Source organism: Stegostoma tigrinum, chromosome 32 (assembly GCF_030684315.1).
Source record: "Stegostoma tigrinum isolate sSteTig4 chromosome 32, sSteTig4.hap1, whole genome shotgun sequence".
NCBI classification, from domain to species: domain Eukaryota; kingdom Metazoa; phylum Chordata; class Chondrichthyes; order Orectolobiformes; family Stegostomatidae; genus Stegostoma; species Stegostoma tigrinum.
In genome coordinates, this window is record NC_081385.1 from 22,366,026 (window position 1) to 22,381,903 (window position 15,878).

Genomic DNA, 15,878 nt, shown 5'->3' on the forward strand with positions numbered 1-15,878 from the left:
AATCCATGTTGCTTCATTTCAAACAGCAGCTGGGAAAAACTGAACATGTCAATGTTACAGAATATACTCTGGGTTGGGGACTTCAATGTCCCTCAGCAACAGTAGCTCTGTAGCACCCATTGTTGACCAAGCTGGCCTAATCATAAAGGACACAGTGTTAAACTGGGTCTCAACTGATAAGGCAACCAACAAAAGGGAAAATCTATACAATTTTGTCTTTACCAATCTGCTTGTTGCAGATGCATTTGTCCATGACAGTAGTAGAAGAGATCACTGTGCAGCCCATGTAGAGATGGATTCTTATCATGATATTGAGGATACCCCCTAATGTGTTGTGTGACACTACACCACTTAAATGGTACCCTAAATGGTTCAAATTTAGAGCAGACCCAGCAATTTATGACTGACTATTCATGAGGCACTGTTCTTCATGAGCAGCAGAATAATTGTATTTGACCACTATTTGTAACCTGGAGACAGTAAGGACTGGCGATGCTGGAAGCCAGAGTCAACAGATGTGAAACTGGAAAAGCACAGCAGGCCAGACAGCATCTGAGTAGCAGGGAAGTCAACTTTTCAGGCCAAAACTCTTTGTCAGGACTGGGGAAGAAGAGAGAAGCCTAGAACTAAATGATGAGCAGTGGAGCTGGGGGTAGGGAAGGTGGGTTGGAGATGGGTAGATGCAGGTAGGGGATTTGTGGTTGGTCAGTGGGTTAGTTGGTACTAACCTCATGGCCCAGCACATCAGCCACTTGACCATTGCCATAAGGCAGGAGATCAAAAGGATGTGGATACTTTGGGGAGGGTGCAGAGGAGGTTCACCAGGATGTTGCCTGGTATGGAGCGCGCTAACTATGAAGAAAGGTTGAGCGCAGATTAGGATTATTTTCATTAGAAAGACGGAGATTGAGGGGGGAGACCTGATTGAGGTGTAAAAAATCATGAGGGGTATAGACAAGGTGGATAGCAAGAAGCTTTTTCCCAGAATGGGGGACTCAATTACTAGGGGTCATGAGTTCAAAGTGAGAGGAGGAAAGTTTAAGGGAGATATGCGTGGAAAGTTCTTTACACAGAGGGTGGTGGGTACCTGGAACGCTCTGCCAGCGGAGGTAGTAGACGCAGACATGTCAGTGTCTTTTAAGATGTATCTGGACAGGTACATGGATGGGCAGGAAGCAAAGGGATACAGACCCTTAGAAAATAGATGATTGGATCTCGATCGGCGCAGGCTTGGAGGGACGAAGGGCCTGTTCTTGTGCTGTAATTTTCTTTGATTTTGTTCAAACCTGGTTCAATGAAGTGTGCAGGAGGGTATGTCAGGAAGAGCAATAGGCATCTGAGGTGCAAACCTAATAAAGCTACAACACATGGCTACTTGCATTCTAAACAATGTAAGTAGCATGTCAATAGGTAGAGTTAAGTGGATCCCACAATCAATGGATCATATTTAACCTTGGCAGTCTTGCCAAATTCAGTCACAAATGGCGATGGACAATTAAACAACTAGTAAAAGGTGGAAGCTCCATAAATGTCCCCATCATCAATGATGGGGGAGCCTTATACATCAGAGTAAAGCTAAGGCTGAAGTATTTGCAGCCATCATCAGCCAGAATGATGATCATGCTGAGATCCCCAGCAGCAAAGTTGCCAGTCAGTCTGAAACCAATTTGATTCAAGATGCACAATTATCAAGAAAGAAGCTGAAGACACTGGATGCTACAAAGGCTGAGGGCGCAGAAGAAATTTCAGCAAGGTTCATCAACCTGAAACACTTATTTTCTTTTCCATGTTGTTAAACCTCTGAAATAGCAGCTTCTCCTGTCTTTAGACCATGATAGGTGAGCAATGACATGGTATCACAAGAAACATACAGCAAACAAAAATCACTCAAAAGGAGATAGTACGAACTGCAGATGCTGGAGAATCAGAGATAACAAAGTGTAGAGGTGGATGAACACAGCAGGCCAAGCAGCATCAGAGGAGCAGAACTAAGATCTGTTTGGCCTACACTTTGTTATCACTCAAAAGGAAGTCATTTCAAACGATTGTACTTTGCTGTTCCACAACAGTTTTTATCTCCTATTTAGGAAATGATGGAAATGCAACGGGGGCATTTACAGAGTAGTTTTCTAGATTATCTGGAATGAGTGAATTTTGAGGATAGTTGGACAAGCTAGACTTATTTCCACTGGAGTTTAGGAAATTAAGTGGTTATTGATTTGATCATTTGATTTGATTTGATTGACAGTAAGCATAAACTCTTGAATTATCTTGACAAGGAAGATGTGGAAAAGATGTTTCTTCCTGTGGGTCTTTTTTTCAAAGACAGAAGTGTACAGATTCATATTGAAATGGAATCAATGGTTATTGAGACTAGATGGGGATGTGGAATTTGAAACAGAAAGAGATGAGCCATAATTTTATTGCTTGTGGTGCCAAAAGCTCTTTTATTCCCATTTCGTATGTTCGTACAAGGTGAGTTTGCTCAAGGGTTCAGGTTGGATGATTAATTAGGGTTTGATTCTTCCCCTACCCTTTTCTCTGTCAGAAAGCAGTAACTTGAAATATAGTCAGGTAGAGAAACAAAGCAAGCTATGAAAGTCATCACCTCCAGTCCGCAGCACTGAGCAGAAGGCCCTGGATTCGAACAGTGGCTGGACTAGGCACAGGTTTACCTGCGGTACACTGTACGATCATCAGTACACAGTCAATAAGGTTTTACTAAATGTACACTCTCCTTTTAAATAAATCCCAACTAGGGCACTCAAGTGAAAGCATTGAGTTATAATCTGAACAATTCAGATAAGACAAGAGAGAAAGACTTGGAATAGTTGAGGTAACCCACCATAAAGCGATTTAACAGTCGACCCTTCCAATCCCACGGGAGCTGATGTTGGATGATGCTAGTAAACCAAATAACAAAGGCCCGTGAATCACAGAGCAGTTTGAACAAACTAGTGGTTATGTTGATGGAAATATTCATTAATAGAATCTTCCATCTATCCCCTTGTGTTTTAGGGGTATTGTCTGAACGTGAGTGGAGAAGGAGAAAGGAGTCACTGTCTATAGGTGATAGAACTGGCCTTGTGTAAGCGTCTCCGGGACGTGTGAAGGCAGCCAGTGCGTAACAAAGGCTCGGAGTCCGGTCAGGGTATGGGTGAAGGACTGCTTTCTATCCCTACACCAGCACATAGGGTGCGCCAGCGTTTTCAATCGACGCGTTGATTCAATCTTACTAAACAATCGGAGGCTTTGACAGATTGACACGTACAGTAAGTCTAAAAGGGAGAAAGTACGTTACGAATGATTAATTTCACAGAGAAGAAAATTTCCATAGGTTACCCATCTCCAAAATAATAAAGAGCTTCTCAACTAAACAGATGACCAGTTGACGAACTTTGAGCAATTATTATTTAATTCTGTAAAATAAATCAACGTTCAATTTAGTAATATTTTGGAGCGTTAACCTTATTGTGTGAAATAATCACTTGTTGAGAGATTCAATTTAGACATTGGACTTTTGTTACTTGCAATACGGCGCAAGCGTAAAAACATCACATGGGTTTAGCCTTCAGTTGCTGATTTTCTTGAATCGGTAAGGACTGAGGGAATGATAACAGCATCGTTGGCTGTGCCAACTCTTCGAAAGAGCCTCAATTTGTCAGACTCTCGCTCTTTCGAAAGATCCACACAGTCTGCATTCTTTCTCTTCAGGTACTGACCAATTCCCCTTTTAAATTACAACTGCATCTGCATCTTTTCAGGCAGCTTACTTTTTATGTCCCTGGATCATATTTATTTTGGCATACAGTTGTTAATAACATCACTTTGTTGTTGCTAAATGTAGTTCCAGGCTTTGTGTTGAATCAGGAATGAGATTGACATCTCTACCATGTGTGTGACAGATGTGAAGCAGAACTTTTTATATCGTTATGACAGTCATTGAAAGCTCCATGCATTCTGTTTGACCTTGTTTATCACACTTAATTTTCCGTTGGACTTGCCAGGAAATGTGCAGGAAATATCTCCAATGATTTTCTAACTATATAATTCAGGAAACGGGGATGTCATATTTGTAGGAATTTTGCCCTTTGAAAAACTAAAGGACAATTAAATAGTTCCAATAGATGACCCAATCATACAAATGAGAACTGAATTTTTAAAAAATGCTGTTGCAAAGATAGCCAGTCTTAGGAGTAGGAAGCTAGCTAACTCCAATACTTCAAGATTCAGAATTACTTCAAGATTGCCTTTTTGTTGAGTTTAAATTTCAGATTCTTGGCTAAATAAATAGTACCACATATAATGAATTTAAACATGCAGAAAAATGGTTTGTCAAGAATTCCTTAAAGAATTTTTAGTATCTCACCTGCATATTGTTATCCAAAGGAAACCAAAGCAACAGAAAAAATGAGAACAGTAAGATTTGAGTTGAAACCAAAGAGATCCGAAACAAAAACAGAAGAAAAACCAGAGTTAACGTTTCAGGTCCAGTGACCCTTCCTCAGCACCGAAGTACAATTAAGAGGCGAACATGAAATTCCGGAGTGATTAAAGGGAGATAAAATGCCCTACAAAAGGGTTCTTTGCCAATTATGCTTGCAATTTTAAAAACAGAGAAACAATGTTAACATTGTGAGTCAATCATCTTTCATCAGACCTGTCCTCTGGCTCTATTCGTGAAGTGATTGAAAAACAATCTGAAGTTTACAGTTCTCTGAAAGTGAAAGTGTTCAGATTTAGTAAGAATGTTTCTTCATCAGCCTGGACTTATATCAGTATTTGTAGAGTTGTTGGTTGGAGTGTAAATGTGGCAGATGTAATTAGTTTAAAATTTGTACCTAATGACTATAAACTATAATATACTACTATAAATAACATCTTGGAGCTCATTTAAATTAGTTTAGCACCTGTACTAAGACTGTGGTGAGGATTATTGCTTTATTCAGTCCAAATATTTTCATTTTAATGGATGGACTCTGAGTAGTCATGTCCACATATTCTGAACTGACAAGAATATTAATAACTAATAATAAGCTCCACAGATAATTCTCAGGCCTAATCTCAATACAAATGAGACAGTGTGAGTGTAGAGTCTTAGAAGTGGCTATTCTCCGTTTCCTCCAAAGAGAGAATGTATCTAAAGACAAAAGTAATGTGACTATACTGGATACCACTTCTATCAACAACATAATTCTAAAGGGAGAAGGCAACTGGAAAAAACATCATATTCCTCATCTAATAAGCAGACACTAAATCTCATATAATTTAAGCCCTTATAAGGATTTACTTGGCAAAGTAAGCCTATAGTTTTATTCCTAGTAAGGAGTGTTTCAAGAAAATAATGTATTCAATGTCCAGTGCAACATATATTAGTTCTCATCTTCCACTTCCAAAATTAAGAGAAAGTAAAGCCCATCTTACTGATATACTGTATTGCCCAGTTCAACCAAAAGTATGCAAGACGTATCTCCTCACTTGCATGACAGTCAATTTTAAATACTGTAGCAGAATTCAGGGTAAAGGAGCAACAAAAAAGGAAATATTTCAAGGTAGCTGCCTATGACCTCTTGAACTGCTAATCAGTCCATTCATTGCAATTTTGCCACATCACCTAGACAAGCAAACAATGGGCTGCTAAGCAACCTCAATTGAACATGACATTAATTGGTACATTATAATTGACAGCAGCTGATAAAGGCTGTAAAGCAAAGTCAAGCTATGGTGGTTCTGAGGAGGATAGTTCCAAAAATGGAAGACACCACTGTGGGCCCATTTTGGTCCATGGGTTTAGACAAAGATCCAGTATGGACCACGCATGGGTGAAACTGTTGCCTGTGGAATTTATCCCAGAAATAATGAACTATCAAGAGCCAATGGAAATTGAAGAGGTGAGGAAAGCCCTGGAGTTAGGCAGTCAGCCATTTTGTGCTGGAGAGGAGGATGTTCAAGCCTTACTAAAATAAGGAATTACTCTGCAAGTTAACTTGACTTTATGTTCCATTAGTGTGACCTTCTCAGAATTGAGATTTCAGCATTGCCCTTAATATTTTGAAATACTTAACGTATTTCTCTTTTTAAGTCAGAGACACTACTGACAAGATAGGACACAGAGTTCTATGCTTATGTCAGTGATGGCTCTCGGACATGTAGTATTCTTTCTCAAATTGTAGACACTAGCATTGAAAGCAAAGAAGCTTATGCAGATGGCAGAAATTGAGACATTAGTACCAATAGGGGCTCATTTTGGTTACTTACTGTTACAGATACAAATATAGATTCAGATTAAACCTGTTTTATTCCATGGAGTTGGCTAGTTTACTGGCTGTCATCAAGCAGTGTTTCTCTCTCAGCTGGGGGGCAATTAATTACAGACACAAGCACAGCCAAAATGCATTAGCTGAAGACACACAAGAAAGCTGGCAGCCAGCACATACAGCACCTATGAAACAACTATTATATTGATAATTTACTATTATATTGTAAGCTATTGTAACTATGATATTGATAATGTTTATTGAATTTGCCCTTTCATTTTAGTGAAAATATTCTCTGTACTCATGTTCCAGGACTAAAGGACACCATTATGTTTCCTTCATCTCACTGTTTTCAAATCTCCCTTTTATGTTTTCTCTAATCCCAGTTTTGATGATAGGGAATAGAAAATTAACTTTGTGAGATCAATGAGGTCTTATTAAAGTATTTTCAGCATTTTTAAAAATAGACCATATTGGATCCCCAAACATTTCACCACAGTTCCCTTAATAGATGTATATGCTTTAATTTGCACTTTAGAGTCATAGAGCTGTACAGGTTGGGGACAGATCTGTTGGTCCAACTCATCCATGCTGACTGAACACATACTGCTGGTATTTCTTTGAGGTGACTTGTGCGTTGTCAAAGATTTCAATGCATTTATGCGAGTGGGATCACAGCTGCCGGGGGTTTGATTTTTTTGGAGCTCAAATTCTCTTTTCCTTTGTTGACCGAAGGTTGAGCTAGATGTGTTGATGAATTTAACCGTCTGTTTCTGTCTTTGTCGAGAGAAGGCTGCAAAGAAAAAGAAATGGCCCACATTTTCCAGAATCTCCCTGTTGACCTGAATTAATGAGTAGTTTAGTTTTGCGATGGAAACTGGCTAGAAAAGAATCTTTAAGTTTTCCAGGTGCTTAGTGAAACACCCATTTTCCCGTATGCTTTTAAAAATGCTTTAACAATGGTCTAAAGCTCAGCTTCTGAGTGACTGCGCATAGCATCATCTGCATACTCAACTCCATGCCTACGGTTGGAATGGCTTTGGTTTAGTATTTAAGATCACACAGACTGAATGGTTTGTTTGTTCCATAGATTTTTCTCCACATCTGTGGCAATTTGCAGGAGGGAAGATGCATTATTACAGTGAGGAAGATGGACAATTAAGTTGATGCAATGCTGTAGCCACATTTCACTCTAACTGTGGTATGGCTTTTGAGGTTTCTTCAGGAAGGAGCAAGATGATGAGCGGCATAGATAAAGGGGATAGTCAGAGACTTTTTCCCAGGTTGGAATTATTACCAGTGGGCGTAATTTTAAGGCAATTGGAGGAAGGTATAGGGGAGATGTCAGAGGTAGGTTCTTCACGTAGAGAATGGTGGTCATGTGGAATGCGCTGCCAGCAGTGGTAGTGGATTCAGATACTTTTGAGACTTTTAAGTGACTCTTGCATAGGCACATGGAGAATAGTCAAATGTAGGGAATGCAGGATAGATTGATCTTAGTAGGATAATAGGTCAGCACAACATCATGGGCCGAAGGGCCTGTACTGCGCTGTTCCGTTCTATGTTCTATGTTCAGAGTTTGCATCTCATTGTGTAGTCAGCAAAGGATCATGACAAATTTCTCAGAACAAGAAAATTTGATGGGATATCCAATAATCCTTACACTTGGTAGACTTAAAGGCTTTTGTGGAGTTAAAAAGAATAGTTGATGCTGTTCATACTTGAATTTGCCACATAGCAAAGATCATGTTTCTGGTCCTTCTCAATGAGAGAACTGCATGGTGACTTCAGGAAAAATTCCCTGGCCAAGGTGAAGAGGCAGTTATGGCGAATCCTTGCAGTAATCTTCTATGTGACTGGATGTAGGAGACTTCTCTATAATTAGCACAATCAATTCTTTGCGACTTCTTTTAAATATCATTATAATCACAGTATCCCTGAGATAATCTGGCATGTGCTCTGCTTTCAAAATGGGAACATGAAGTTTTGTAACCCAAGACAAGAGTGTATCTCTTTGTGTTTTAGAACTTTTATCTGAGTTTCCATCTGCTCCAAAGACTTTGTTGATCTTAAGCTGTCAAAAGGCTTTTTTTTATAAATTTTACTGCAGACAGAATAGTGCTGAAACCAAACTAGACAGAATTTTGAAAAATAGAGTTGAGGACAGATGTGCTTGAGTTCTTCAAAATGCTCTCTTTAGTGAGTGCTGATAATCTCCCTGTCTCTGATGAACTCCTGTGCACTTTGGCTCTCGTTGGGATGGGTCCTTGAATATATGAGCTGTAGATCATCTAGACTGCACTGATGAAACCATGTATGTTGTTGGATCTTCTATGCTTTTTCTACCCACCATTTCTTCTTCATGGCAGGTTTTATACTCTACTGTGCTGCTGCTGTGGTATTGTCTAGTCAATGAAAACTTTTCGCTTATGTTCAACCAGACCTGTGTCTCTTGCTTATCATGATGTTTCCCCATAGATCAAGAACCACCTTTAGGTGCTTGTTATAATTTACTTCCAGGTTGACCAGACATTAATGGGAACACTATGCCTCTTGGTGGCTGGACAGTAAGATGTTATTAATGAGGTACTGATTGACAAGGATTCACTTGGTGGTTTCTTTGAAGTCTTATTTTTCCTTTTCTTGCAGCATTGTTTCTGCAACTTCATTATTTGGGAGCAAGGTAGGTGGAGATGATAGATTGGATAAGGTGGTGATCAGTACCAATAGTGGTGCAGGTGATGTGAACAACTCTGCAGTCTCTTGCTTGAATCATGACATAGTTGAGCAAATGCCTGTATTGGGCTTTTTCTGTTATGAGGTCTTCTGCTTGCGTCTCTGGTAGAACAGATGTTGGCGCTGACAAGGTCATGTCCCGGACACTTTGTCAGGAGTATCATTCCAATTAAGTTTGCTTTCTCTCTTCCTTCCTTGTCAATCTCATTCTCAGCAAAGAGCAGTGCCTTTGTCCGATGGAAAAGGCTCTCCATGACAATTGGATGCTAGGCTCCACTGTGACACATACGCATAACCTTTTCCGCTGTGGACTGGTTGATATACTGCTCTTCTCCCAACACTGAGATAATTCAGAGACTTCAGTCTTCTATAGAACTGTCTGAATGAAATGTATTCTTTAAATAATTACTGACAGTGAAAAAGAAAAGTAAGAAACTCAATTTAGATTTTAAGGTCAAAGACAATGAATGTTATTACAAGTTACTTTCCAAATGAATATACTTGGACATAAAAAGGAAATAAAGAGACTGATTGTAAAAATATTCTGGGGCTGACTGAAAAGTTATACCAATTTTATTGTCTTCTGTCAGTCCTGTTACAGTTATTGACTTGATATAATGTGTATTGCACATTACATATTTAACTATGAGCCTGCTGCAGCAAAGGACAGAGCCCTCCATCTGACCAGATTTGAAAACATGGAGGATTTTACTGAATTAGCTTCATTAGTTGTAAAATGTTGACTAGAATTTAATCATTTGCGATTAGAGGTTTTGAAAATTTTTAGAACATTTTTAATGCTTAACACTTGTGTCATGCAAGTATCACAAGACAGGGAAACTGTGGTTTGGTCAACATCAGCTCTTACTCTTTTACTTGAGAATAATAGCTTAGCATCTTATAATGAAACTGACTCTAATCATCACTAGCTCCTAATTTAACTGTATTTGTTGGCAAAATGTAACCAGATAATGATTAGGATCAGTAACGTAACCCTTACTGTTAGCTAAATATACACAGTTAATGGTGAAACAAACTGAGATGTAACTTAAATCTTGCTCATAACAGTTTAAGTTTTTTTTTAATTTTTCATGTTTCCTTTTTTTCAGGAAGACCACAAACTTTCCATTAAAGAACTGGTAAAAAAGTATGAAACTAATCTTGTAAACGTGAGTACATTGGGCTTTGCAACTCAATAAGGCATTTTCACAACCTCTAATACCAGTTAATTAGATGTAGCCAAAATTTAGCTTGTTACATTACAATCTTGATAATTCAAAGATTTTGTGCATTAATAAAATAAATTAACCAATAATTTGAATTTATGAAGTCTAAATACTAGAATTACAGACTAAGATTCCGCAGATAGCAGATTAAGAATTTTTGAATTAACAGTGACTGCATGTAATTAGGTAAGTAAAATAAGAAGTCAAAGGTGAATGTGGTGGTGTGAGTCTGTGGTGGGAGAATGTGGCAAAAGAGTATAAGTGGCTGATATTTTAGCCAGCACCACACAATTATGTAATGGTCTTGACAAAATCATACTCTTCAAGGCTGTTCACTTAAATTTGTACTTTTGTGTTAGATTTGCATAGGTTACAATATTGTATTGTACAATCACCCCGTTAACTCTGTTCTGCTTTTCGCTCAGATCATGTCTGATCTGTACCCTAATTTATTTGTCTCTGATTCACATTCCTGATACCTCTCTGATTTACAACTGCTATTGATTTTATTATTAAGAATTTTGATTGACCTACAACAACAGCTTTTTGAGGGTCAGGGAACTGACAGGGCTGACAATTTCCAGATTTCTACCACCAATTGTGTCAATATGTATATTTTAAGCTTGTGCAACCTAGTTCTAGATTCACTTTCACATTCACATTATACAATAAAGAACTAGCTTTTTATCTATTACGTAAAATCCTTTTCGTAATGTTAAACATGTCAATTAGTTCACCCTGCAAATATCTAAACTCGAATATAGGGTTAGATTTTATTGTCATGTGTATTCAAGTGCGGGGATAAAGGAGTACAGTGAAAAGTGTACAATGTCATCATTCCTGGCACCATCTTAACTACAAAGATACTGAGGTACAAAATCTTAGGTACAAAGTAGAAAAATAAATATGTTAAAAGCTCAATATTACACTTTTTCTTAGTATAAAGTAGAAAAATGAAGGAATAAAGTTCAAAATTCAGCATTACAATTCTTCATTAGTCATCGGCCTGTAGATGATCCATGCTGGGCCTTCCGCACAAGGGCTTGATCTGTCCTCCACGCTGCCATCTCGCCACCCACTGCCAGAGCCCTGCCTGGGCTCACCAGTCATCTCACCGCTGACCATAATCTGTGCTCACAAGCCAGATCTATGGAACTGGTCCTTATAATGTAACATTGACACTATTCTGGTGTATCTCTGCTGAACGAGCTCAGTGGTCACTTATCCCGCTTGAGGTGTGGTGTCTAAAGCTGACTGCAGCACTCTGACTGAGGCTGTTTACAACTGCAGAATCATTCATTAAGTTCTACATTCCCTCCCATTAGAGCTGTAGTACATTTTCTCGCACTTTCTGACTATGTTTTTATGTTTTTGGTTTTATATGTAGTGATTTGTGTTCATTTTGTGTATCTTTTTAAAGATCTTTAGTAGACAAGAGGCCAGAATCGACCCATGTCAAATTATTAAATAACTGGTTTTATTGATATCAAGACAGTTTATCTTTATATTCTGAGCCCAGGACTTAATTTTTTTTCTTTTAAAATGGTGTTATTGCAATTGTTTTTATACCCATCTGCTACTGCAAAAGCAACTATTTATTTATTTCAGGAATTATTTGCGCCATGATTCAGGAGATGTGCTTTATCTCCAATCTTATTCTTGCCTTTTGTTATTAATTAATGCCTTTTGAAAGCACAGTCAAACACTTGTTTTCAGAACAATAATATCCATTCTACCTGTTAAATCTGCTCAAGTGCTTCTTTTAGTCTACTTTAATGTTTGGTTTCAAAAATCTAAGTTGAAAGCCCCAATCCTTTCATGCTTATTCTGCTATCTTTCATGTCCCATACCCAAACTTTAATGTGAATCATAGCTCAGTGTTATATACAAGCTTGGATATAAATTTATTAAAGTAAAATACTGTGGATCCTGAAAATTGGAGAGAAAAGCAAAATTTTTCAAGGTGGGCATATCTTGAAGAGAAGGGGCAGTGATGTTCTTCTGTTTTGAAGAAGTCATACGAGACTCAAAATCTGTTTCTCTCTCCACAGATGCTGCCAAACCCACTGAGTCTTTTTTTGGTTGTTCTCTGTTTGTTTTGCAAAAAAAGTTACTTGCTTTTCATCCTGTTTATTGCTGTACGCAATAAAAATGTGCAGCTGGAAATCTATAGTTTTCATTTCCAATTAACCTGTGAAATACACTATTCATACTATCTCCTATCTCCCAATCAGTTTCTAAATCATTTTATAAATTTGCCTTCAAAATTTGCCTTTTTATCAGTAATGTAGAAGCCTTTCTGAATATCTAAGAAGTCTACTTAAACATCTTCTACGGACATAACCTGCCTGTCACTGGTTCTCTGAGCAGGCTGACAAACCTGCCTGCCTGTCTGTCTGTCTGTCTGTCAGATCTGTCTGCTTAGGTACGGGGGTTCAGTCAATGAGCAGCCTATAGCAGTATTTTCTCATCCCAACAGCAACAGGCTTTTTGGTGGATTAATTTGTTTAGTCACTCTTTGTCAAAATGTTGGTAAGTGGGCATCTCCCTATTAAAACACTTACCCTGTTACTTTCCAAACATTTTAACCCATTGCTCCTTTTTAGTTTGCAAGACCTCTGACTGACCCTCGGCTTTGTGGGTCCATCCACTACCATCAATTGAACAGGGAAACTCTATCTAGTCCAATTATGGGGTATTTACAAGATATTTCCAAAGAGTGACCGTTCTATCCCCAGAGGAAAATTTGAAACCTGGAAACTGCTACTTCCCCTCTTTCTTCTCCTGGATGGAAAATTCTCGTCTGAAATGTATCAGAAAAGCATTACGTTTTGTGTAACTAAGAGAAAACAGGCACCTTTTCTTTTAATAGCCTGAATTCTACCATTTAAATGGCATGTGTGGCTCATGATAAAATGACCAATGAGAAAAAGAATTGTCTGCAACAATGCAGAATGAGTGGGAAGTGCAATGGTTGCTGCTGACTATACTACTCTTCAACGTGCCTTTGATGATAATCTGCTTGGATTATGAATCTAGCATTCCTTATACTTATCGTATAGTCATAGTTTGCAATGCGTATGTTTCACAAGTCCCATCCAAATGTAATGTGTCTGTTTGTGAACAGAATGTTTTTGTAAATTCACAGTAGGGTCCCAATTCAGGAGCTCTCTGTCTATGCACGCTGTTTAATTGCGTGTTTTCTGCCAGTGATGATGTTCAAGTTCAGGTTTTAGAAATTATTTGCCAGGATATCAGTTCTCATTATTCTTCAATAAAGGGAAATAACAATTGAGAATAGAATGAAGTTTTGGATGACTAGTAAATACTTAAAGAGCTGGGTCAAATTGAATGGATTAGCTTACGCCTGGTATAAACCTGTGGATTCTTTTGAATGCTAACACTCTTAGCATGAAGGTCTGTACCACTTTTACAGCTCTTTGGCGATTTTATTACAGGGTCTGACTAGTGCAAGAGCAGCTGAGATCCTGACTCGGGATGGTCCCAATGCACTCACACCTCCCAAACAGATCCCTGAGATAGTCAAATTCTTGAAGCAAATGATTGGTGGATTCTCCCTTCTGCTTTGGGTTGGAGCTATACTCTGCTGGATTGCTTATGCCATTCAAATAGGAGAAGGCAATCACTCAGCCAAAGACAATGTAAGTGAGTCAGAATGAGATTTTTCTGTGTCAATTTCAGAAGTGTCTATTTTTAAAGTTGAATAGTCCTATTGATTTCATCTGAGAAGTTAACGGCCCAGAGAATTGGCCTCATAGAGCTTATATTTTTGGCTGTGGATGACTTTGAAATCCTACACTATAATAGATAGAAGGTGCATTGTCTGTTGTAGTTAGAAAGGACCAAGAAATAGACATGGATTGCTGACACTTCAAACAGGTGCTGTGAACATGTAAATACTCAGCCCAGCACCTGTGAGGCATAACTGCAAATTTCGTTCATTTGCAGGCAGCCATCTCACTTCAATCCTGATGGTGTCCTTTCCTATTTAGACCGTTGTTCTCTTCAGCATCCCTCACCATAGAAAGAAGACGCTGACTTCTGAAGGAGTTAAACATATTTGGACCAGGGTGATATCTAGACTCTGGGACAGATTGCATATACCTGTGTCATGTTCCCTGGAATTTAGGAAGTTAATGTCTGGATTTGATTTTAAAAAATTCCAAAATTTCAAGGAAAATTTAAAAATAGGAGCAGGAATAGGCTATTGGACTCCTTGAGCCTGCTCCACCATTCAATATTATCATGGCTGATCATCAAACTCCATACTTGTTCCTGTTTCTCTTCATATCCTTTGACCCCTTTAGACCTAAGACGTTTATCTAACTCCTACTTAAAAACATTCAATGTTTTGGACTCCACTGCTTTCTGTGGCAGACAATTCCACAGATCACCATTCTCCGGGTGAAAAGGTTTCACCTCATTTCAGCCTTAAAAGGCCTACCCCATTTACTTACAGTGCCACCCTGGTCTGAACGTGTGGAGTAGAGAGGAACTTTATTTTTGCTGTTTGGGAAGTTTAAAACAAGACAGCATGTGATCCACATCACAGCCAAATCTTTTAAAGTGAAATTAGGAAACAATCTATGCATAGATAGTTGTAGAAAATGAAATTCTATCCCATAATCTTCAGTTACTACTCAATCAATTGTTAATTTTAAATCTGAGGCTGCTAGATTTTTGTTAATGATACGTATTAAATGTATGGGGAATATATATGGAAATTATGTCACATGATCATCCGTGGTCTCTTAGAATGTGTGAATAGTCTTAAAGGTATAAATGGCTCATTTCAGCTCCCCTTTATTATTATTATTGTTGTAGCATATTGTACCTTGGATATTTGCTGGAATGACACATTGTTTATATACCAATCTTTAAGATGCCTGCACTTTTGTGATTACAGCTGCTTGCATCTGGTTTAATTTGTTTCCTAAGTGATCATACCCAGACTTGCTTAATTACACACAGTACACAGAAGAAGGATCAGACATAATACAGCAAACTCCGAACAATTGAACATTTTTGTTCTTTCACAGGGTGTGGGCCTCGCTGGGAATGCCAGCATTTGTTGCCCAACTTAATGCCCTTGAACTGAATGGATTGCTTGGCCCTTTCAGAAGGCAGTTAAATGTCATCCACACTGCTGTGAGTCTGGAGCCGCATGTAGTCCAGTATGGGGTTAGGGATTGCCCAAGGACAATTGCAGTGGCTTGGTTGTCACACTCACTTTACTGATCAGCTGTCAATTACTGGCTCTTTGCAAGTGAGGCTGGAGTTGACTGTCAGGCCTGGTCTGGACCTTGCTGTTCATGATTGTAGTCACTGAGTTAGATTTTATACGGGGTGACAGTAGCCCCAGTGATGAAGAGCTGGAAATAACCCCGCCTGGGTTGTTTGGGGTAGGGTTTCCACCATATTCTACACTAATCTAGCAATTCATAAGCTTTGTTCAGACTACCCATCCCTTTAGGGATGCTTCCAAGACCTGTGAGCTTTTCAGTCCAAGCTGTATCACTGAGGTCAGAGGTCAAAGAAGGGACTGCTTGGTTTTGACACTCATTGGTGGATGCCAGCCTTGCAGTAAGGTATGAGATGTGGTGGGCCATTGTGCCAGAATAGAACACCCCCTCTAGGC

The 15,878-nt window shown here is 38.8% G+C and overlaps 1 protein-coding gene across 5 annotated transcripts in view; it reads left to right on the forward strand.

The window, feature by feature from the left end:
* LOC125466991 (potassium-transporting ATPase alpha chain 2-like) overlaps positions 1 to 15,878 on the forward strand; it is a 75,521-nt gene that overhangs the window by 23,987 nt on the left and 35,656 nt on the right. For 3 of the 5 annotated variants that reach the window (XM_048562265.2, XM_048562261.2, XM_048562264.2), the window contains exons 2-3: positions 10,103 to 10,162; positions 13,678 to 13,881. In XM_048562265.2, coding sequence (XP_048418222.2) covers positions 13,780 to 13,881 — 102 coding nt within the window. In that variant the 5' untranslated portion in view covers positions 10,103 to 10,162; positions 13,678 to 13,779. Of the gene's footprint in view, positions 1 to 3,219; positions 3,273 to 3,609; positions 3,715 to 10,102; positions 10,163 to 13,677; positions 13,882 to 15,878 lie in introns of those variants that run through there. The other 2 variants (XM_048562263.2, XM_048562266.2) reach the window with 2 other exon arrangements.